A 25,983-nucleotide genomic window follows, 5' to 3' on the forward strand; every position below is an offset into this window, starting at 1 on the left:
AGATTGTGGACTGCTGTTCTTTGCTGTTTTGTTATCTTGTCATTGCTTGTTCTGTGGTTTTATTTTATGATTTCAATGTAACCAGTACTTGTTTTGACTGTGACTTTTTTTTACTAAATAAACTACATAAGAAAGGGAAGGAAATGGAGGAATGTCACAATTAAAACAAGTACAAAGTAAACAGGGGAGGAATGTGCAATTATTGCAGCGACATGTACAAATGATCTCATTTATCAAGGTGGAAATGGGGGTGCCGCAGCACAACACAAGGGAGCAAAGTCCAAGACTGAGACAAGGCCTGATATGCGATTCAAACTCAAGACAGCGGAGGGTGCAATGGGGAGGGGGGAGAAAGTCACAAAATGAGGAAGGCTTAAAACAGTATAGGCTGCTAGGATTCTAACCACAAAGTTTGAAGTTAGAGAATACATAGACAAATGAAGTGCAGGAGGTAAGATAGAATTCTTTTTTAAAAAGGAAAACAAAATTGATTAGAAGGAAAGATTTTATATGCAAACGTAAGGCATCTTCACACTGATTAATTGCTAAAAATTACACCCATAACCCTCTTGTATGAAAGAGAACAAATCAGAAGTCAGTTTTAACACAAAAAGTCATATACAATGGATTTTATCATTGTACAAGCTATGAACCATGAATATTTTTAGATTAATGAGAGTTGCAACATTTATTGTTTCAATCAGTAGGAGAAATTGACAGGCAGATTTTGATAGACTAAAAAGTGTCCTGGTTAGCATTTTTTTAAAAATCTGATTTTTATTTTTTTAAAAAAATATTATTGCTACATAAAATGTGTGCATCGCCTTAAAAAAATGCACCTGCTTTAGAACTATTGTGTTTTTTTCTCATATGCAGAATTAATTAATTGCTCAATCAACACTTAAAATTAACTAAGATTTCTTTAATGAGATCACAGCTGTAGCACCAGCCAAGGTCTAGTATAGTTTGCTTCCCAACACATGGAAACAACATTGCACTCCCTAGCTACTGGCAGTCCTTATTTTTTAAAAAAATCCAGATACCTGATCTGCCATTGAATGTTTTTGCTTCATATCCTTGCATGTCCTGAGAGTAAGCCAAACAGAAATCTTTTAATTCCACTATTGATCTCCTGTCTCTGGGCAGTAATAAATTTTGAACCATGTGTACTGGCTCCAAATACATTCCCAGGACCAATGTAAAAGGTTGGCTTTAACCTTCAAAGCCTTACACTGCTTGAGACCCCAATACTTTACTGAACACCTCATCTCATATGAGCTACCCAGACTCAGAGGTCAGCTTCAGAGGCCTTTCTCAGAGTGCACCTTCCCACAAACATTCAGAGAGTGGCAAGTGCTAACCCCCCAAAGAGACAAACCAGGTGCCGACATTAACATCTTTTATTCTAAATATTTGATTCTTAACAAATATTGCCATTATTGAAAAGGAATTATTTAGTACATGTTTTTGAAGGTGGGGTTTTTATCACTGTACTGAAAACCATCATATAATAATAATAAATAATAATTTTTTATTTATATCCCGCCCTCCCCAGCCGAAGCCGGGCTCAGGGCAGCTAACAACAATAAAATAATACAAAATTCTAGAATCATTTCATTATAAAATTAATTCAAATCAAATTAATGGCAAATTATGTTCATTTGCAGTGTTTTAGTTTATTACTTTGTTTATTGTCCATGTATTTTTGAATTATATTATTTCTTCTTCTCCTTAAGACTCTTTGTACAAGGCAAGGAATCATTAATATTCCAGTGGTGAAAAAGTCATGGCAATTATGCAAACAGAAGTTTTGAATTTGGCTTTGTGACCATATAAAAGTGTTTAGTTACAAACATATGTATAAAGCAAGCCATTTGTGTGTATGTTAAGTCAGGAAATACAGTGGATGCTCGGGTTGTGAACGTGATCTGTGCGGGATGCACGTTCGCAACCTGCAGCGGTGCATCTGCGCACACATGGGTTGCGATTTGGCATGTCTGCACATGTGCAACTGCCAAAACCTGGAAGTTAGCCGGTACTTCCAAGTTTTGGCGGGTCTGTAACCCAAAAAAAATCAACCTGAAGAGTCTGTAACCCAAGGTATGACTGTATCTGAATTTCTATGAGGAAAGAGAAACTTGATTTCATTATATATATTCAATTTCATCAGCTGACTCATGGGAAGGCCTCGTATGGTTGCATTCCAAAGGGACAGCCAGTGGCTAATGTCATCACACAGCTCACTCTACAACTCCCTACCTCTGACTGACTCCTGTGTGAGTCGAAGGGCATTTGTTCTGGTTCTTCAAACTGGAATGATACAGTTGTCACTAACTGTATCCTCTCCCCCATTTCCTTTGCTGGCAGAAAGAGCTCCACCCTTCATTCCAGAACAGTAGAGTCTCTCTTCAAAAATTAAACATCCTTGATTAACCTGGTTAAAATGATTCCACATACACAATATACATGCACTTGTGTGAATTCAGAAGTGATTATTCAAAATTGAATACAGGTGCCCTCCCATTTACACATGATCAACTCACACGCAACTGCATCATAGACACACGGCACTGGGAAATAAATAATCTGATTCAAACCTGGAAATGGTGGGAGAGAGGCGGAAAGTCCTCGTGGCTCGCAAGGAGACCCTCCCTGGAGCCTGGTGCAGGACATCAATGAGGGCAGAGGAAACCTCGAAGAGACTGGAAATGCAGCAGGGCTTTGTTTAGGCTCCTCAGGCTCCCCTCCTAACAGCTGATGTGTGCAGTAGTGCAGCAGCCGCCTTTCCATGCATCCTTCAGCTGGCCCCAGAGATACAGTACAGTCATACCTCAGGTTGAATGTGCTTCAGGTTGAGCACTTTCGGGTTGCGCTCCATGGCAACCCAGAAGTAACGGAGTGCATTACTTCCGGGTTTCACTGCTCACGCATGTGCAGATGCTCAAAATGACATCACATGCATGCATGGAAGTGGCAAAACGCGACCCGCGCACGCATGCACGCCGCCGTGTCTTGCGTTCCATTCAGGATGCGGACGTGGCTCCGGAACGGATCCCGTTTGCATCCCGAGGTACCACTGTATTTTCCTGGGATTTTATTTCAAATAGTTTAGTTACAGATTTACAGGTACCTCTCCCCATACCATCTACAGAAATATGATTACCATTCCAGACTGGGTATTATTTAATATGGTTATGTTTTATTTGCCCTGCCTTTAGTTAGATATATCACTGAATTCTGTAAATTGCCTATGGTTCCCTAATAATTGAGAAACTAATAATTTTTAAAATATGGATACATATCAACCATTTTTAAAGCCTTGTGTACACTGAATAGTGTGCTGTCAGGGCCTAAAGATGCCTATAGGTTCCCAGGGAATTTTTAAACTTGTTCTGTAAGCATAAATCAGAAAGAAGTATGTGCCAAATGGTACGCATACTTTTAAAATTATCTCTTGGCAATTACAACTTTAGTCTCTAAAAAGAAGAAGAGTTTGGATTTGATATCCTGCCTTTCACTCCCTTTAAGGAGTCTCAAAGCGGCTAACATTCTCCTTTCCCTTCCTCCCCCACAACAAACACTCTGTGAGGTGAGTGGGGCTGAGAGACTTCAAAGAAGTGTGACTGGCCCAAGGTCACCCAGCAGCTGCATGTGGAGGAGCAGAGACGCGAACCCGGTTCCCCAGATTACGGGACCATCGCTCTTAACCACTACACCACACTTCAGCCTGTGAATAGTTACATAGAATAATAGAATTACCAAGTTGGAAGGGACTCTGGGGGTCATCTACTCCAACCCCCTGCAATGCAGGAATCTCAACTAAAGCATCCATGACCAAGTGTCAAATCAAGGCTGAAACAAATGAAATGCAAACAAGGACAACACAGGTCCCCTTTAGTCCACATGTGCTAACTAACCTTCTACAGCAGGGGTAGCCAGTGCGGTGCTCTCCAGAGGCCATCAGTTCAGAATAGCATGGCCAATCATCAGGGAAGATGGAGACTGCAATACACCAACATCTGAAGGGTACCATGTTGACCCTCAAGATGTTACCCTTTCTAGAATAAGGAATTTTAAAATGTAGGCTTTATCCCACAGCACACAGAAAACCCGTTTTTCAAAATTAAGACAAAAACTTCCCATATCCAAAGCTCAACTTCAAAACAGGAATTCAAAACTCAAGCTCTCATGAAGATTTCAGCAATAAAACAGAAATTGGTGCTCTTATTGCAGGCCCTCAAATAACAATAACCTGGAGGAAGTGGAAACAGCTAATAATATTCCCATTTCAAAATCTGATGGCAGGTGAGGTATGAAAGTGCATGCCTCCCCAATATCCATTATAATTATAGCCATTCATCAAGGAAGTAAAAAGTCTGGAAAGAATGAGGGTAATCCAACCTAATATGCCATTGCATTTGGAGGCACACCCATTACAGAATCTCTCCCAATACTGTCACCATGCACAGGAAGCAGCATATGTCAAGGGTCAGAAGCCTGTGGCTGTCACAATGACCTCTCTTCTAGTGTAGTTCACTTCACTTCACACTCGAAGACTATAGAACATGAAGAATAGCCACTACAATAATGTGTAAATGAGCAAGCAGCACAGGACTTTTGTCGCCACCTAAATTTGGCTTGGAACTAGTCTCCTACATCCCTGAAACACACTATACCCTATATACACTTGGAGACTGTTCAACATTGATTACAAGTTTATTAGTTTTATACACAATAAAGCACAATGTCTTTCAGAAGAAATTATTTAATTTATGATAATTATTAAATTATATCTGAAAGATTATTAATGGTGGATTGGAATAGAATTAAGATATTATCAATATTGTATCAGTAACATCTTAATATAAGAATGATGCATTTTCTATTTTGTTATTGCAATCCAATTAATAGATTTGTATCAAAGTAGTATAACTGAATATCCAAATCAGGCATAGACTCATGAGGTGGCTTTGGGCAAGTAGTAGTTATCCATGTTAAATCCACAGATAGCAATGATCAACCTCAGGGGCATATATGCTAAATAATATACGATACTTAATACAACATTGAAAATGATGAACACAGATGGCTACTTTACCCCTTTTCTGCCATGCCATATCCATCAAGTAAGTCATACTCAGAATAGACCCGTTAGTCTAAGTCAATAATTACAATGGTCTACTTATTGGATTAATCCTGTTTCCAACAGCAATATAGGATTTAAAACAAAATATTAAAATAACTATTCAGAGAAACAGAGGAAGTTATTAAACTTCAGATAATATTTTCTATCACTAGAAGATGTACTGGGGCATATATATAGGTGACTGTATACAGTGGTGCCCCGCAAGACGAATGCCTCGAAAGACGGAAAACCCGCTAGACGAAAGGGTTTTCCGTTTTGGAGGTGCTTCGCAAAATGAATTTCCTATGGGCTTGCTTCGCAAGATGAAAAAGTCTTGCGAGTTCCTGCGGGGTTTTTCCCCTCCCCCCCTTTTTCTAAGCCGCTAAACCGCTTATCCGCTAATAGCGCTAATCCGCTAAGCCGTCAATGGGCTTGCTTCGCAAGACAAAAAAACCGCTAGACGAAGAGTCTCGCGGAACGGATTCTTTTCGTCTTGCGAGGCACCACTGTATAGACCCATGATCATCCTAGCTGATTAATTCTAGATTCTTGATCCATGTATTGCCCTCTCTGCAGTCTTGCTTTTCAAAGTCATTTGTTGAACAAGTGGTCACTCAGCTAATCCAAAAAGACAAATGGAAAGAGCTATCATTTTTTCTGGAGTCTCTCCCAATCCACCATTCAGCCTGGGTATGACAAACACTAGAGAGAATGATAAGCACTGCTTTGCTTAGAGATCAAGAGGAGAAATGGAACCCCATCAATCTTGTTAGTCCTTTCTGTAGCCTTTGATACCAAGTGATCACTGCTGACATGACTATGGGGTCTGATTAGTGCTGTGATGCTGCTCAAGTGTTCCATTTTCTTTTCGTTTCTATAAGAACATGTAAGAAGGTGAAAGGACTATTAGTTATCCCCTTAGAAGCTTTCCAAGTGGCCTCCTGCAAGGTAACTGGGCAAATTAATTTGAATACACGATGTCACAGGTTATGAACATGAGCCAATTCATGGGCACCCCACTCAAATCCTGCAATCTTATTGCTCTGTTGGCCATGACTGAAAACTCTCTCACACACACACAGTAGTATACATCTGAATACCAGATACTTTGAATGTTTAGCAGGAGGACGACTGCTGTATTCATGTCTCACTATTATACTGTCCAGGGAGTTCTGGCAGGCAACTGTTAGAAATAGGATGTTGGCCTGATTGCCTGCTCTGGGATGGCTCTCTTCATGATACTGGATGTTAGCAAGCCAAATGAAAAAGAATCTACACAAAGCTGTAATGACCACCGTTGGCAGATAGTACAAATGAGGCAGTGTGGAGAAGAAGGAGACACACACTTCACTGACAACAATTCAGTCTCCCTTGGTCACTTAAGTCTACAGCCTGGATAGCTTTTAAAATTTTAAACTGTAACCTGCCTAGGGGCCTACTAGTGAAGGGAGGGTAATAAATATTATTATTAATAATAATATCTATGTTGGCCTTTAGAGCCCCAACAAATGTACCTGTATGTTTTAACTCCACTGTATAATACATTCACACATTTTTGGCATCAACCTAAAAAGTGGAACATATGAAGTAAATCCTAGTAACTTCTGGCAGAATTTACAAAACATTTAAGGCTGCTGTCCTACATGCACTTACTTTGAGAAAGTTCTATTGAACTCAACAGGACTTATTTCTAAAGAACCACCCACAGAATCAGGCTGCAGAGCCCTAAGCAGCTTGACCCAAAATAACTGCAATATAAATTTTTCCCAATCTCACGTGAGATTGTTAGCTTGAAAGGTCAACAGAAACACAAGCTATTAATCATGATACCTTTTTGTTTATTATCAGATTTGTTTGCATATACAGGGGATTTCTCTGTAATTGCTCTAATTTAGGACCCCTTTCCTGATGATCTACTATCACCCAGCCCTAAACATCTTTTGAAAGTATTGTGAGTGTATACATGTAGCATGTATGCATGTGCACGCACGCACGCACGCACACGCACACGCAGGCTCTGATGCTAACTTTGCTTGCAGGAGGAGTTAGTACTTCATCATTCATTTTTCTTTTATATTTTGCAAATAAATAATCTAGTCTTCTAGATGAGGTGTGTACAAATTTAATATAGGAAGAAAAAAAATACAGCTCCTAAATACTACTTTTAAAATAAAGTTTACTATACATCTTCCCATATTAATTCTTATTTTGATTCACCAGCAATTATATAGTAGGACTGTTCAAAGAAAGGTCCAGCATGAAAACACATTCCAAATTCATAGATTATTTTTGAACGTTTTGAGGTACCTGGAGCATCTCTCCCATTTGTAAGTTATATGCTTCTCATAGTTATTTCATATTTCAATTTATTGTGAAGGCTTAGCTGTCAGAACAAATAAGCAACACAGAAGTTGTATACAAAAGGAAAAGTGATGGCACAATGTAAAATCAAAATGTGCCATCATGAAAGCAGTATACTAGATATTATCAAAAAAGACCATAACGTTATCTAACTGCAGCTAAAACGGCTACTTTAGCAGTTTCACCCCTGTTGCCTGCATCTAGCAGATACATAGTTTTAAATTGGATTGACCAAAATATAATCCAAATATAAAGACTTAGTCATGTATATCTTTTGGGTCTTCTATTACAAACATAAACACCTAAGGTGAGAAGTATTCTACCCCTTAACTTCTCTCTCTCTCTCTCTCGTCTTAACACCTATGGATTCCCCCCCCCCTACAATGACCCATAAAATATCACCAGAGGCATCAGTTGAAATTCCAATAAATTAAATGTCTTTCTGTTGTGTGTTCTAATGAGAAACCAGTTCAAAATATAAAGGCAAACACCTATTTTCTAGGAAAAATACTCACATTTATTGTGAAATGTTCTGAATAAGATTTAAGGATAAATTTTATTCTCAGAAATCTGAAGGGGACAAAGGTACTACAGTACAGGTTTTTAATTAAAAAAATAAAAATGTATTAATGTATTTCTTATTCATCTTATCTACATTTGTACAAAAATGGAAATACCAGTCTCTCCCAATTACTTCAATACGCTTTCCCAAAATTGCTTTTTTGATATATGAATGGTGAAAACACTCCTTGCTCCAATAAATGTAATACTCAAAAGAATGCCAGTCCACTTCTATGCAATGTGCTCAATAAAAGCACAAGATTTTACCTCAATTTATATTCACCTCAGTTACATTATTTATTCCCACACAACTCTTGCACTTTAACGCATTTGTTTGTTCTGTTTGGTTATATTATCTAAGTGCTATCATATTATCAGCTGTTCATTCTTAAAGTAACACAGTTCTACTTGCCGGAGAGGAAAAGTTTATGCATGATTAGACTTTGATTTGATTAAAAAGAACAAGATACAAATACTTTCAGGCAGCAACTGAAGTTTCACAAAACATCTGTTTTTCCATACTTCATTTCCTGTCTGATGGGGGAAGGGAAGAGAGAACAGGAAAATATCCTTTTGACAACAAATAAATCAACCAGAAGAAAGCTAAACCAACATCAACCAATTCCTCACTGTTTTCATAGTCACTTTTGTAGTAACGCTGTATTTTCCACTTGAATAAGAGGAAAAATACACCACTATAATGACAGGGCAGCTGAATGTATGGGGGGGGGGGGGGAATCAGGGTTGTATCCAACTGAACCATACTCTGAGGAAAGCCCCTGAAATCAAAGTACTTACATTAGTAATTTCAATTTATTTGATGGGTCTACTCAGAGCATGACTTAGATGCACGCAACCCTCAGTACAGAAGAGTTTGGGTGATAGGAGTGGTTAAGAGAGTATTTCATGCTTCCCGTAAACACAATACATTGTCTCCCTTATTTTGTGTGTGTACGCACATAATTGTTTTAGTTCCAGTGTATAAATTTGAGCTATATCATCTCAATGAAATGATCAGAAGACTGCCTTGTTTTAATTAAACAGAAAACTACAGAGAATGACCCAAGTTCTAGACAGCTACATAAATGCAAAAGTCAACTGAAAAGAGTACTGTTTGCTGTCAGTCATTGCATTTCACTAACGTTTATTCAAATATGCCACTTCACAGAGACCATATATCATCCCCTGAAAGGCATACCCAGAACAATTTCACTCAAGAACAGATTAAAGAGTTGAACACAAAAATGTACACATTTCTCATCAGTGACTAACAAGAGATACTTATATATCTATGCCCACACTGCTGCAGGATGTTCAAATACACTCATGACATGAGAGAGACATGACACTTTAAATTTTTTAGGCTTTTCATTACAAATATCAGGTAGGCTGGTGTATATACTTATTTTATTAAGACACATGTGTACCCCAACACAAATCTGGGGGGAGGGGGAGGCATAGTATTACTACAAATAAACTAAACTATATCAAACAATTCAAGAATCTCTCTTACCACAATTGCATGAGGAGAGTGCACTAAAGGCTTGAGTTCATTCAGGTCGTTCTCAGCCTACAAGTAGCAGTTTTTAAAATAGAAAGGGAGAGAAAAAAGAGAGATAAACCAAGGATTATGAACAGCACCAACCAACAAATCTGCAACTCAGACCTATGGAAGCTTATTCAAAGTTAAATCTCACTAAGTTCAATGGATTTACTCTCAAGTAACTGTGTATAGGATTGCAGTTCTAGTGATAATTAGGCAGTTGCATGCCTCTTCCATTACCTTATCCCATTCTCCTTCCATGACATGATTGCGGAATTTGGTAGCAGAAGGATGTTCTAAACGACATCCTGACTCTTGCATTAGAAGATCAACAGTCTGGCTGCAGGAGAGAGGTACAGTATTTTAAAAAAAGCTGACCAATCTTATTCTTACAGTGAAGCCATCCATGTAGCCATAAATCCAAAATATTGTTTTTTAAAAAATGTTCCACCTTAAGAAAAATAAGATGCTGGAATGTGTTCTAATGAATTCCAGCAAACAAACTTGTGCCCTCAGATCCACAAGTTACAAATGGAATATAAACTTCACAAATACAAAGTTATTTTTCCTCAGCTATTTTGATGATCAAGAATAACATGGCTCCATAAAAACACACTGTTTTAACATGTTATTCATATGAAAACACAAACATTGACATTAGATTATAACGTGATTAGAACTACCTATAGCAACTGGAATTTTGTTGATGCAGCGACCAATATATCATCTGCCTTCAAGTCAGTTGTCCATTAGGCTGGGATCTTAATAAAATAGACTATTCTATAACCTACAACCCTCCCCTTCACATTTTAAACTAAAAATAGCGCATTTACTATGGTGTAGTCTATGAACAGTCACGAGTTGTCACCTGCTGCTGTAAACTTGCCCTATTTCAGTGGTGTGCTTGTTTCAAGCACAGAGTTAATTAAAACCAATCCATTCCCACAATAACACAAGCTCTTGGCATACAAGGGGCCATAATTTTCCTATAGTACATATTCCTACACATCCACATCTCAATATTCTCTAGCTGCTATTACATTGTACTATTGTTAGGTTTGTTTTGTTAATCCAACTGCTGATGTCCTGCATTTATTTGCTTTTCACCCTCCCCCACCCCAGCTGCATGCCTATTACTCAGCTCAAAGTACTGCAGTGCTGCAAGCAACAGAAGAGTCAACACATTTGACATTAATGTTCTGAAGTACTTATACACAGAGTATATTCAAAGACTACATTAGACATAGTTATATCCAAATTACATTTTAAACATACTGTTCATTTTAACACCTAGCCAACGACAGAGACTGTACAAACATAAGTATTTTGATATACTGGTTTGCTTTTTTAACTCAACATACTTGTTTTAAAGACTATAGACAAAGAGATTTCCGTACACGGTTGTGTTGAAAATGCTATTTTATCTGTACCATCTTTGCACCAATTCACCTTTATTACTATGTTCTTGGGCCTTCATACTGTCATAGTTGACAGAAGAATCTACCTGTTCTCCGAGTAGGAAGTCCACACAGGACTAGGCCTGAAAAAATAGGCCCCAGAGTTTCACTACCTTCATCCCTTCATTCCCTGGATTTATCTCCTCTCCCCCCATCTCTCTCTTTGATATTAAACTGCGACAGAATAATCTGTGACAAAAAGTGCCCCTCCTTGGGATAAAGATGGGCCAAGGCAGCCACACAAAAGTGTTGGATTCTCTCCCTTGGGCATATAATGTGCCCTAAAATAAACAAGTCGGCCATGGCTATTATTCTCATCAGCACAAACCCTCGTCTATTTTGTATCCTCCTCCCCCCTCTCAAAGATTTGGATGGAAATAAAAAATAAAAAGGCATTTTACAAGAGCAATACCCCCGACCCCACCCCAAGAGCTGGGTCTCCCTCAAACGTGAGCCTCGCAGTGACTCAAAAGGGGGAGAAAGCACAAACAACAACGAGAAAGCCAAAGCTAAAACAGAGGTTTCTGGAGATGGGGTCAGCCAAAACGGTGTGTGTGTGTGTAATTTCGGGCCCACTTCCGCACCCCACGGAAGACTCCGCGCCCCACATAGCGCTGAGTTGGGAAGGGCATTAATGGAGACTGTCGTCCTCAGCTTGCCCCACTTACTTGAGGCCCAGCCCGTGGAGGTGCTGCCCGATGAGCCGGATCACGTCCTCGTCGGACTGCGAGAGCCGCTTCTTCTTCTTCAGGGCGCTGCCGCCGACCCCGACGCCGCTGCCTCCCCCCATCTCGACGGCGGACCCTCCGGGGGCAGAAACCCCGTTGTTGACACTCGGCCCGCCGCCGCCGCCGCCGCCACCCCCGCCGTTGTTGTTGTTAGCCGACGGCAGAAGCCCGTTGGCGTGAGCGAGCTGCTCCCCGGCGCTCGAGCCCGAAGAGGCCTCGCCGTTTTGGGCGCTGAGGCAGCCCAGCTCCGGACCCTGCGACGATGACGGCGGCGGCGGCGGCTGTTGTTGTTGCTGCTGCTGTTGCTGCTGACCCCCTCCTGCCCCGTTGGCCTGCATGGCGCTGCTGCTGCTGCTGCTGCTGCTGCCGCCGCTGGCTCTGAGGGGGTTGGCAGCAGGGGGGGCGAGCCCGGCGGAGAGCGAGGGGGACGGGGACGAGGTGAGGCCTGCTCTGCCCGCGGAAGCCCCGGGCTCTCCTGCTCCCTCCGCCGCCGCCGCCGCCGGGGAGGCCCGCGCTTTCTTCCGCGGTGGCGGGGAGGCTCCGCCGGTGTCCGAGTCGGAGGAGGAGGAAGCGGAGGCCAGAGTTTCCTCGCCGAGAGCGGCCGTGGTGGGAAGCCGGGGGGGGGGGGGAGTGAGGAAGGGGAGGCGGGGGTGGGAGTGGGGTGGGGTGGGGGAGGTGGCGGGGGTGAGGAGCGGGGTGGGGGGGAGCCCTGGTCCCTCTTCCTCGAGGCCCCTCAGACAGCAGCGGCCGCCTCCGCCCGCTCTAGGGTCCCTCCAGCTAACGCTGCCCGAAGCCCACCGCCTGGCAGCCCCAGGCGCCCGGCCCACTCCTCTCCACTAGCCCGCTGGGTTTGTGGCTTCTCTGCCTAGCTGCAGCCTAATGGAGTCCGGGCCGGGACGTCACAGGAAATTCCTATACTGCCCCCTACACTCACTTCCGCCGCCGCCTGGGGTAGGCTCTGGGGGTGCAGAGTGCAGAGGGGGCAGCCTAGGGCCAGTGGCGTGAGGGGCTCCGGCTGGCCTCCACAGCACCACCCGCTGGGCGGGCACAGACCCTGCTCGGGGTGGCTGAGGTGGGCGCTTTGTCACCGCACCTGACTGTTTGCGTGAGGCTGGCTGGCTTGTTATGCTTCCACCTTGCTTATCTCATATGCCCATATAGGGCAAGGCTGGAGGTATATGTAAATATACACACACACCCTCATTTCCCCGTGCTCTGAAATGGCACACATAAACGGGAACTAGCATGTTGATGTGCTCCGAAAACATTGTTCTATAGTTACCAATTACTTCTTTTTTTTTTTCTTTTGGAAGTGAGTTGAATCTTTGTATTCGAAACAGCAAAAGAGTCTTGTGGCTGATGTGTTCGTCTTTAAGGCTCCGCAAGACTAATAGGGCTACTGTCCTGGAAGTTGTTGTTTCAGTTCTGAGTGGGTTTCTTCCCTTTCTGGCTTGTATGTATATATATATATATCTATGTATGTGTAGGTAGGTAGGTAGATCCAGTGCTTTTTTTCTGGGGGGATGCAGGGGTACGCATACCCCTAAACATTTTGTGAATCTGAGTTTGGCCTCATTGAGGGGCAGAATTACAATATGAGTAGGAAAATGAGAGTTACCCCTAAACATTTTTAAGGGGGAAAAAAGCAGTGGATGATAGATAGATAGATAGATAGATAGATAGATAGATAGATAGATGGATGGATATACCTTTAACATCAAAGTAACAGGTGTTTGTAAGAAATGCAAACATATTTGTATAAAGTGTTTTCAGACTAAGAAAATATCCCTCCTCCTTGTTTTTTGTGCCCCTACCCTGAGGTAGAACTTCAATATTATTTCCCCACACAATAGAGTAGGAGTGGCAAGCCCTGCCTTTCTGCAGGAATTACAGCCTTTCCCATTTAATGGGGAAAAATGGGGCTCTGGTGTTAGAGGGCAGTTGTGTATAGCCTTTGAATAACAAAATATACATAATAACTATATATATGTGTGTGTGTGTGTGTACTTTCCCCCCCTTAAGAGCAGGTGTTAGCTTTAGTACTGCCTTCCATTAAAAATACTAAATGTTGTAAAATGCATTAAAATGAAAAGTATTTCAAGGGCAACAGAACATTGAGGGAGGGAGTAAACCCTATGACAGCCCAGTCACTATCCAGTAGATGCTTGTGGCTCTCATGCCAATATATTCCACGTAGCACTAACAATCACAAAAGGATATACTGTGGGCAGGAGTTGTGTTTTTCTCAGTGACAAAATATTGTTGCTTGACGTATGGAGAAATATTGCAGCTTGATGTATGGATCTTAATGGTTTTGCAGAAATCCACACAGTGAATGAATAACAACTGCTTATTGATAGTGCTAAAAACTGTCTCGAAAGGACCCAACTACAACTGGGTCTGCCTTTCCATTAGGCATCTTGTAACTAACCCTTGCCATCCCCTAACTACAACTATACCTAGGTAACTCAGGGAGACCAAGGAGAAGAGTTGGTGGAATTCATGCATCTAATTATATGGACTCCAGTTCACAAAAACTTGTGCCATAATAAATTTGTTTTTAAGTCTTGAAGGTGCCACAATAATCTTTATGGTCTTTGGCCTGATAATGCTGGTGACTTGTAATTCAGATATGAAGCTTCTCTAAATGATGCTGACCTCCCAACTGCACCAGGTGAGTCTTGTTTAGTTACCATCTTTTTGGAAGAGACATCAGAATACATTTATGCTACTCCTTCTCAACAAAAATCCTATGGTACTTTTTACAAGGCATGGGTGTTGGCCTTGTGCCATGCCTAATTCCAATTTATAAAATGTAATTATCCAAGCATCCTACCTAAATAGTACCATGAATACAATGCTATTTCTCACTTCCTGCCATTATATTGTTGTGTAATGTCACTGAGTAACAATGAACAGCCAATGTATATACATAATGAACAATAATTACATTCAAAATGCCTATGGTCTCTCACTATAAATTGTTATTATTATTTATCAAATTTCTATACCACCCTTCAAAGATCAGAGTGTGGTTTACAACAGAAAAACACATAAATACGTACCACAATGACAAACAAAAATAATAACTCAAGACACAGCATTATTATTTGTTAAAGTTCTTATTTATTAAAATTTATCATATATTAAATTTATTATTATTAAAATATTATTGATTTAATTTCTAGACCACCCATAAATGCTATGAAGCAGCAACTTCCCCTCCCCCTTCAGGTAACAGCAGACATTTAGGCTGCAATTCTAATGGTATTTACCTCAGTATATATCTTTAGATTGCACTGGTAGAGCACTTCACTCACAACTATCAAACAGAGATAAAAATGTACAGTAGAAAGGTTAATATTGAAACTTTGTTTAGCTAAAGCATGCCACTACTCCTCACTGAAGGGGCTTACTGTGCCCGTTGTTGTTAAATACACATTTGTTACTATACCATTTATGTCCTGCTAAATTAACCTAATCCATTTTCTTCATAAAATATTAGAGGGATATTTATTGCGGTTGATGGTGGGGAAGACCCTGCATCTTCTGACTTTATCTGCAGTTTCAGGTGTTCACACAGTCAAATGCTGATACTTCTCCACTTTTCAGTTTTTCATGCAAAAATGTGTATCTCACTAGAGAGGAAAACATTTTGAGTGACTGGTGCATACGGAATGTAATATTGACTCTTTCCTGGCTGTTGTCCCATCCCTCCTTCACTATCAGAGCGTCTTCCCTTCTTTTAGGGGTGTGGCAAGGTTAAAGTTGCACTATCACTTCAGGCCAGCGAGTGACTAAAAAGTAAGTTGAATGTGGCAAATGTGCTGAGAATGACACAATTTTTTCCTAACTGCAGCATAAAAATATGCTCTTTCAAGATTTGTAGAGATGTGACCAGAAGAAAGGACTTTATTGTACTTGGTCACATAACTTTCAACAAGGAAGATGTTCACAGTTTCTCTAAAACAGGGGTGAGCACCTTCTTTTCTGTCTTAGTCACTGGGTAAGAACAGTGGGTGGCACTGTGGGTTAAACCACAGAGACTAGGGCTTGCTGATCAGAAGGTTGGCGGTTCGAATCCCCGCGACGGGGTGAGCTCCCGTTGCTTGGTCCCTGCTCCTGCCAACCTAGCAGTTCAAAAGCACATCAAAGTGCAAGTAGATAAATAGGTACCACTTCGGTGGGAAGGTAAACAGCATTTCCGTGCGCTGCTCTGGTTCTCCAGAAGCGGCTTAGTCATGCTGGCCACATGACCCGGAAGCTGTATTCCTGCTCCCTCGGCCAATAAAGCAAGATGAGCGCTACAACCCCAGAGTCGGCCACGACTGGACCTAATGGTCAGCGGTCCCTTTACCTTTTAAGAACATATCTCTGTATTCCTAGTCACATTCCACTACTTTCAAATATAGTCAATCTGTAACTGAATCTGTTTGAGGAATTTAACCTCTTAAACAGAAATGTTTAGGGTTAGAATTCTTTCCAATATATTTTTTAAAATCTTCAAATATTGTGGTTTTGTCAGTGAAATGCTCTTGCGTGCACTCTCTCTCTCTCTCTCTCTCTCTGTGTGTGTTACACTACAGCTTTCCTTTCAAAACTAGTTTCAGTTAATGTTTGTTACTCACATATACCAATATTGGATCAGACCTGTTGCTTAGAATAGCAATCATCAAAGACACTTTTTTAAAAAAAGATTTAATTTTAAAGACAGGAAAGTGTGCCTCACTCTTTGGTATGATGCACAAACTAGTCGTTAATGCTGCAACATGAAAGGTGTTAATTAGATCCAATTATAACCTGAGTAGCCTGCCCTGGCATTACAGTGCATCCTGGCACTCCTTTAAATTTTTATTCGCTTATGAACTGGGATTGTCATGGTTTCCTGGATTCATATAGAAAATACAATTGTAAATCATCTGGAAGTTTTGTCTGATAAGCATCAATTGAGAACAACTTTTTTGGTTTCTATGATTACAGTACCATCAAGGCTATTTTTCTAGAAGAAGAGGTGCCGGAATTCACCATGAACGCCTCCCTTGTTCTTTTAGAATGACAATGGTGCCCCCCCCCCCGAGGTGCTGAAACTGAGTTCCCATGAGTTCCAGCTGGAAAAAAAAGCCCTGAGTACCATATAGCTAATTTTCAAAATAGGTATCTTATAAGTTAAAAATGGTACACAGTAGAAATGAGAAGAACTAGGAAGCTCCATAGGTTTGATTCTAATTTCTCCCTCTCTCTCTCTCTCACACACACACACACACACACACACACAAACACACACACTTTGGTTTCCAAACGTTTTGGAAGTTGAACGGACTTCCGGAACGGATTCCATTTGATTTCCAAGGTACAACTGTACTCTTGTTTGATGCATCAGAGTGTTGGACTAGGGCCTGGGAGGCCAGGGTTCAAATGTCCATTCACCCATGAAGAGCACTTGATGATTTTGGACCTGTCACCGTCTGTTAGCCTAACCTATTTATTACTATATATTTTATTTTTATAATTTTTAAAATAATTTGTCACAGCTAAAAATTGGCCACTGTTTCTTTAACGCTAAAAGAACTAAGTCAGCATGAGTCAGCGGCCTACAATGACTCATGCAACCTTTCACCATATTGTACCTGTATATATAGAGTGGTCAATGTTAGTGTTTGGTGTGGGTTGGTTGAAAGCTGGTTGCGTTTGGTGTGTGTAAAAGCTGTTGGTCGTGGTTGAAGAAGAAGACTTTTTAAGAATAAAAGCAGCAATACTCTGCAAGAACACTCTTTCTCGAAGACTCTTTTGTGCCAACTAAGGTCTGAGGACTAGGCAAAGGAGTAAAAGGGAGGTCAGAACCTTTTTCAAACACTGATATACAGTGGTACCTCAGGTTACATACGCTTCAGGTTACATACGCTTCAGGTTACATACGCTTCAGGTTACATACGCTTCAGGTTACAGACCTAACCCAGAAATATTGCTTCAGGTTAAGAACTTTGCTTCAGGATGAGAACAGAAATCGTGCTCTGGCGGCGCGGCAGCAGCAGGAGGCCCCATTAGCTAAAGTGGTGCTTCAGGTTAAGAACAGTTTCAGGTTAAGTATGGACCTCTGGAACGAATTAAGTACTTAACCTGAGGTACCACTGTAATTGACTATAGATTTGATGCCTGTCGTAAGAAATGGATGGTGCTGTTGAAGGGGGGAGGGGATACAAAGGAAATAATAGAAGGATGAAAGCAGGAGCAGAAAATTATAAATGCAGTGGAGTTAGAAACATGTCAGCAGGAGAAACAGCCCTGAGAATCATGACACATTGCCACTGACACAAGCCTCCAGCTCAACTTCATTATCCATCCACTACCATCTTATTGTGCATTTGCTGTGTGTCGTTATACTGAATATGCATTACAAAATGGTGCTCAGGATGGTAATGCTTTGGTTCAAATTGATCATATGTAACCTTAAAAACCAGCCTCTTTCCAAAATAGATTGAAAATCAGCATCCAGTGATAAACAAGTGGCAGTGGAAGTTTAGTTTAAGAAATTATTGTTGTTGTTGGCACCTGTCTGTCTCAAAAGAGAATGGAGTGTGCCTCCAGGGGTGAAATCAAACTAGTCTGTTAGTGGCACCAAAGTGACCTCCCAGGGTCTCAAGCCTGGGCAATGTGTATAGAGGTCCTGGGATACCCAGACGACGACCCCCTCTCAACCTCACCATTGTCGTCTATCAACACATGTTAATGTTGACCATCTTTTGTGAATATTGGCATTCCTCATGCATGGTACTGCTTATAGGATGTACACTGATAATAATAATTTACTATTTCTACCCCGCCCATCTGGCTGGGCTTCCCCAGCCACTCTGGGCGGCTTCCAAAAAAATAATAAAATACTGTAATACATCAATGAATGTGGGTGATCTTATCTTGGTGATAGGCAACATTCACTGATATATCTCTGACCTTCTGGACTTTTCTGGAGAAAAAATAAATCTGAGAGAACATTCACATGACTGAAAACGAGAGTCCATGAATGTTAGCACTGAACTCTCCAGGGTTATATTCAGAAATGTGGGTGTATTGTACCAAGCACATCTGCTGTGTATCATTTGCTCTGGTTTGGTGTACTTTAGTGCTGTTGCTTATGTAGCCAAAGAGTGGCACTAAAAAGGTAAAGGTACCCCTGCCCGTACGGGCCAGTCTTGACAGACTCTGGGGTTGTGCGCCCATCTCACTTAAGAGGCCAGGGGCCAGCGCTGTCCGGAGACACTTCCGGGTCACGTGGCCAGCATGACAAAGCTGCATCTGGCGAGCCAGAGCCGCACACGGAAACGCCGTTTACCTTCCCGCTGGTAAGCGGTCCCTATTTATCTACTTGCACCCGGAGGTGCTTTCGAACTGCTAGGTTGGCAGGCGCTGGGACCGAGCAGCGGGAGCGCACCCCGCCGCAGGGATTCGAACCGCCGACCTTTCAATCGGCAAGTCCTAGGCGCTGAGGCTTTAACCCACAGCGCCACCTGCGTCCCCTAAGAGTGGCACTAACCATGCACAAAGGGGAACGTGTCAGCAGACTTGGGGGAAGCCCAAGGTCATACACAGACACACACAGAGGGCCAGATTTAGGTTTGATGTGGCCCTAAGCTACTGAAGGTAATGGGGCCCTTTATAGGTCTAGCTGTCCTTTGTCAACAACAAATTGTCACTTTTTTGTATTGAATATATCCTATATGGTAATTTATGGACCTAATAGGTATCTAAAGCCATTTGCACATATCAAAATATGTATTTTATCAAAGTAATTGTTGAACTGAAATGCAGTTAAGAAGTATATTAGTAGTGAAATACAATTAAGAAGAAGTACATTAATAGTGAAATAATTATTAAGGTCTAACTTAAAATGATTTTTTATTCATAACAAACTTAATAATGCAAACACACTGGCATTTGGCAATAACAAAAGTTTCTTTAGAAACACAATTTACAAAGACTCATCATCTAGTCTTTAGAAACTTGCTATAACATGAAATAATAATTGTAGGTTTTATTTTATTTGTTTTTTATCTTATATTTTGGAAATGTACATCCAATTTTTTAACTCTAAATTTTTTGGGGGGCCCCAAGAGAGTGAGGCGCTAAGCTATAGATTGTTTAGCTTATATGTATTTTTTAAAAAAATAATATTTATTACTTTTCCAACAATTTAAACACTACAAAAAAAGAAAAAGAAAACTACAATGCAATACAAAAACACCACACAACACCAACACATCAAACTAACAAAACAAAACAAAAACAATTCAAAACACATCAACAGTTTCGGCATCCTATCCCTCATTCACTTATTTCCGCGACCTCCTCACACCTCCCTTTTTGTATTCCACTTCTGTTAATTGTTTCAGCAATTCCTTTCCATCTTCCTCTGTTTTCAATCCTATAATTATCTTAACACATTCTAACCTCATTTTTTCCATTAATACTCTATTAATCTATTTATACTTAATTCCTTATAACATTTCCACTAAAGCCATATAACTTCATTCCAACATTTTTCTAGCATTCATTAATTTTACAGTATTTCCGTAAATAATCTTTAAACTTTTTCCAGTCTTCTTCCACCGACTCTACTCCCTGGTCTTGGATTCTGCCAGTCATTTCCGCCAGTTCCATATAGTCCATCAACTTCATCTGCCGTTCTTCCCGGGTGGGTAAATCTTGTGTCTTCCAATACTTCGCAATGAGTATTCTTGCTGCTGCTGTTGCATACATGAAAAACGTTCCATCCTTCTTTAGCACCAATTGGCTGACCATGCCCAGGAGAAAGGCCTCTGGTTTCTTCAGGAAGGTATATTTGAATACCTTTTTCATTTCATTATAAATCATCTCCCAGAATGTCTTAATCCTTGGGCATGTCCACCAAAGGTGAAAGAATGTACCTTCAATCTCATTACATTTCCAACATTTATTTTCGGGCAAATGGTAAATTTTTGCAAGCTTGATTGGTGTCATGTACCACCTATAAATCATTTTCATTAAGTTTTCTCTTAGGGCATTACATGCCGTAAATATGGACCTGTGGTCCATAACTGTTCCCAGTCAGCCATCATTATGTTATGTCCAACATGTTGTGCCCATTTTATCATATCAGATTTCACCATTTCATCCTGAGTGTTCCATTTCAACAGCAAGTTATACATTCTTGACAAATTCTTGATTTTTGAATCTAACAATTCTGTTTCCAATTTTGATTTTTCCACCTGGAAGCCAACTTTTTTGTCCAAATTGTATGCCTCGCCTCCATTATTTGATAATAATGGAGCCAATCTCGCACTTTATTTTTCAATTTTTCAAAACTCTGCAATTTTATTCTGTCTCCATCTTGTTCCAAAATTTCCCAATATTTCGGCCATTTGGCCTCCATATTGAGTTTTTTCTGTGCCTTCACTTCCATTGGTGACAACCATCTTGGGGTTGTTTAGCTTATATGTAAATCCGGCACTGCACACACACACTCTATATATCTATATCATCTATATCTATATCTATATGACATACACATATATATATGGGAATACCCTAAGGGGGAGAGGAAACCCATCCTTTTCCTACACTTTACAATACAGAGGTAATAATAGTAATAATAATAATAATAATAATAATAATAATAATAATAATATTTGGACCCCGCCACTCTGGGCGGCTTCCAACAGAACACTAAAATACAATACCTATTAAATATTAAAAGCTGCCCTAAACAGGGCTGCCATCAGATGTCTTCTAAAAGTCTGGTAGTTGTTTTTCTCTTTGACATCTGGTGGGAGAGCGTTCCACAGGGCAGGTGCCACTACTGAGAAGGCCTTCTGCCTGGTTCCCTGTAACTTGGCTTCTTGAAGCGAGGGAACGGCCAGAAGACCCTCGGTGCTGGACCTCAGTGTCTGGACAAAACGATGGGGGTGGAGACGCTCCTTCAGGTATACTGGATCGAGGCCATTTAGGGCTTTAAAGGTCAGCACCAACACTTTGAACTGTGCTCGGAAACATACTGGGAGCCAATGTAGGTCTTCTCAAGACCAGTGTTATGTGGTCTCAGCAGCCGCTCCCAGTCACCAGTCTTGCTGCTACATTCTGGATTAGTTGTAGTTTCCAGGTCACCTTCAAAGGTAGCCCCACACAGAGCGCATTGCAGTAGTCCAAGCGAGAGATAACTAGAGCATGCACCACTCTGGCGAGACAGCCCACGGGCAGATAGAGTCTCAGCCTGCATATCAGATGGAGCTGGTAAACAGCTGCCCTGGACACAGAATTAACCTGCGCCTCCATGGACAGCTGTGAGTCCAAAATGACTCCCAGGCTGCGCACCTGGTCTTTCAAGGGCACAGTTACCCCATTCAGGACCAGGGAATCCCCCACACATGTCCTCCTCCTGTCCCCCCAAAACAGTACTTCTGTCTTGTCAGGATTCAGCCTCAATCTGTTATCTGCCATCCATCCTCCAACCGCCTCTAGACACTCACACAGGACCTTCACTGCCTTCACTGGTTCTGATTTGAGAGAGAGGTAGAGCTGGGTATCATCCGCATACTGATGAACACCCAGCCCAAACCCCCTGTTGATCTCTCCCAGCAGCTGCATGTAGATGTTGAAAAGCATGGGGGAGAGGACAGAACCCTGAAGCACCCCACAAGTGAGAGCCCAGGGGTTTGAACACTCATCCCCCACCACCACTTTCTGAACACGGCCCAGGAGGAAGGAGCGGAACCACTGTTAACGTATATCCCTAACTAGGTTTTTAAAAAAACAATCAAGTAGTATATAATTTTTTATGAAATAAAAAAATAAAACAGATACTGCTCACATAAGCTTACTTTGTGGGCAGTTTGAGGTTTGGACTAGCATTATCCTTAATGCTTGAGCTTCCCTGTTAACTCTACTTATATCTATACAGATGGATTTAGGCCCATTGCTTGGCCAAATGTTAATGACACACACACACTTCAGTAGAAACTGCATGCAGCTGAGCGGCTCACATTTGGAGCATCAACACAGAAAGGAACAGAAAGAAAGCAACACAAATACCGTATTTTTCGCTCTATAACACGCACCTGACCATAACACGCACGTAGTTTTTAGAGGAGGAAAACAAGAAAAAAATATTCTAAACGAAACAGTGGATGTATGATTTTTGTGGTTCATGCTGTGGCCACAGACATGTGATCTGACGGTGAGTTTGGGGTAGCCCAATGCAAAAATCCTGAGGATCCATGTGGATCCGTGTTTTGTAACCACGTTTTAAGTGGGGAGGGAAGGAAAAGAACTCAAGGGACAAGGAGCACGTGTGGGGTGTGTGGAGAAGGATGCTGCTAATAATGCAGGAGAGGCTCCTCTCCGGCTTTGCTCCTTTAGAACAAGCAGGCTCTGCGTCTCTCCCTCCTCCCTGGCAAGGAAACCATGATAGTAACCACTCTGAGACAAATCAAGAAAAATTGCGACCAACACTCTTCCCCCAACAAGCGCAGTGAGGTCAAAACACACACACACGCAGAGAGAGAACTGGCCCTAAAGTTGCAGGGTGCTGGAAGTTGCAGGGGCTCTGGGGGAGTGAACGGGAAGCAAGAGAAGGAGAAGGAGCCCTCACACACAGAGAGACACACAGAGTGTCGATTCTAAAGTCGGAGGGGCGCAGGGAGAGGAACGGGAAGCAGGAGGAGGAGAAGGAGCCCTCTCACACACACAGACACACAGAGTGTCAATTCTAAAGTCGGAGGGGCGCAGGGAGAGGAACGGGAAGCAGGAGGAGGAGAAGGAGCCCTCTCACACACACAGACACACAGAGTGTCAATTCTAAAGTCGGAGGGGCGCAGGGAGAGGAACGGGAAGCAGCAGGAGGAGAAGGAGCCCTCTCTCACACACAGACACACAGAGTGTCAATTCTAAAGTCGGAGGGGCGCAGGGAGAGGAACGGGAAGCAGGAGGAGGAGAAGGAGCCCTCTCTCACACACAGACACACAGAGTGTCAATTCTAAAGTCGGAGGGGCGCAGGAGAGGAACGGGAAGCAGGAGGAGGAGAAGGAGCCCTCTCACACACAGAGACACACAGAGTGTCAATTCTAAAGTCGGAGGGGCGCAGGGAGAGGAATGGGAAGCAGGAGGAGGAGAAGGAGCCCTCTCTCACACACAGACACACAGAGTGTCGATTCTAAAGTCGGAGGGGCGCAGGGAGAGGAACGGGAAGCAGGAGGAGGAGAAGGAGCCCTCTCACACACACAGACACACAGAGTGTCAATTCTAAAGTCGGAGGGAGAGTGCAGGGGCGCAGGGAGAGGAACGGGAAGCAGGAGGAGGAGAACGATAGCTCAAGCACACACACACACAGCCCCTACAGTGGCTAATCCAAAATCGGACAGCAAAAAACTGCAGGCAGGGACAGAGAGCACGGGGTTGTTTTAAAGCAGCCAACCCCGCTCTGCTTCTCTCCCTCCTCCCGGCTAGGCTGGCTGAAAAGCTTTGCTGCTACTTAGCAGCTCAGTGGGGAGGAGAGAGGAACATAGAGGACGGGGTTGTTTTAAAGCAGCCAACCCCGCTCTGCTTCTCTCCCTCCTCCCCAGCTCGGCTCGCTGACAGGAGCCGCTTACACCCGCTTTGCTGTTTCAAAGCGAGCAACGAACTGCTCACAACTGCAGCAGATTCCCCCGCCATCTGTAGGCATTCGCTCCATAACACGCACAGACATTTCCCCTTACTTTCTAGGAGGAAAAATCTGCGTGTTATGGAGCGAAATTTACGGTATTTTGACTAAAGTGTCTTAGAAAAGCAATTTTAAATCATGGACACCTAGGTTCTGAAAATGGTGTTGCCTGTATTGGTGTGAGTGATGGGGGTCCCATGGCACAAATTTCATTTGGTCCCAGTGCAAAGGAAAAGAGCTAAGATCTTCTCCCTTACTATAATGTCCAAACAAGATGAGATGGGGAAGAAGAATGATCGGTTTTTAAGGAGTCTTCAATAATTTTGCAAAGGAAATTTTTATTGTTCAGGGCCTCATGCTATTAGCCTTTCTTGTACATGGAGATCCTTTATCAAATGCATTCAGGACCATCAAACAAATCTGTACTGAGATACACACATCACCATTTTTACTACTGGAACTGCTCTGAATCTGACATCGGGAAGAACATATTTTAACTGCAAAGTGTCCTGGAAAAGATACTCTGCATTGGGAAAGAAGGGAACTGGGTTCCCTCCCATTTTCCACTTTCCTGATGTTCCAAATGACCTGTACCCTGGAGTTATGATTTGTGTTGTTGTCAGGATTCTAACTGACAAGAATCCCACCACCCTTCTGAGTAATACCCCTCCCCACCTTCTCACTATATAGAAGGGTCTGGTGACTTCTGTTTCAGTGTATCTGAAGAAGTGTGCATGCACACGAAAGCTCATACCAAGAACTAACTTAGTTGGTCTTTAAGGTGCTACTGGAAGGAATTTTTTTATTTTGTTTTGACTATGGCAGACCAACACGGCTACCTATCTGTAACTCTAACTGGACTGTAACTGACCTAAGAATTCTGCAGAGCAGTTGCTGCTGTGGCCAGCTGTTCAGGCGAACGTCAGTTCAGTGGCCAGCAACTCACTCTTCTTGAGGCTCAGGAGCACCTAGCAAATACCTGCCCTGTTCCTGGCACGCTAGACTCTAGCTGAGGAACGCATTTCACAATGTCTACCAATGTTTACCGGGGTCCTCTCCTCTCCAAACGCTCCCTGCGAGTGAAAGAAGGCTCCCTGGTGGTGAGATGGCTGAGCTTAGTTTCTTGCCTCCAGTTATGTGCATTCTTGATGAGTATTTTGGCCTTGCTGATGTGCAATACCTCAGCAGTCAGTGTCAACTGGAGAGTGTAACGTGTGGAAAACATCAAGGGAATCGGCTCTGGAAACGTCTGGATTGGAATCTGGGATGTCTGTTTTTGGAAAGACCCTTTTAACAACGCCAAATCTCTTTGGCATTGTGAAGATCTCAGTGAGCAATATCCAACCCTCCCAAGGGAAATTTTTATTGCTCAGGACTTAATGGCATTAGCTTCCATTATGAATTCAGCGGCCCTAGGATTAATATCATTTGCCTTGTACAATATGTTCAAGCCCAGAAAACATAAGGATTTTGTCTTAACCTTTTTTAGGCTTGGAGCTCTCCTGAACTCACTTGCAGGGATACTTGTCCTGATTTCTGTG

At 42.2% G+C, this 25,983-nt stretch overlaps 1 protein-coding gene across 1 annotated transcript in view; it reads right to left on the minus strand.

The window, feature by feature from the left end:
• WDR26 (WD repeat domain 26) overlaps positions 1-12,253 on the minus strand; it is a 37,387-nt gene extending 25,134 nt beyond the window's left edge. The window contains 3 exon segments of the mRNA XM_079969255.1: positions 9,561-9,617; positions 9,831-9,930; positions 11,716-12,253. Of these exon segments, the coding sequence (XP_079825381.1) occupies positions 9,561-9,617; positions 9,831-9,930; positions 11,716-12,113 (555 nt within the window). The 5' untranslated portion in view covers positions 12,114-12,253.
• Between the last annotated feature and the right edge of the window lie 13,730 nt (positions 12,254-25,983).

The sequence above is a fragment of the Podarcis cretensis genome, assembly GCF_951804945.1.
Source record: "Podarcis cretensis genome assembly, chromosome: 3".
NCBI classification, from domain to species: domain Eukaryota; kingdom Metazoa; phylum Chordata; class Lepidosauria; order Squamata; family Lacertidae; genus Podarcis; species Podarcis cretensis.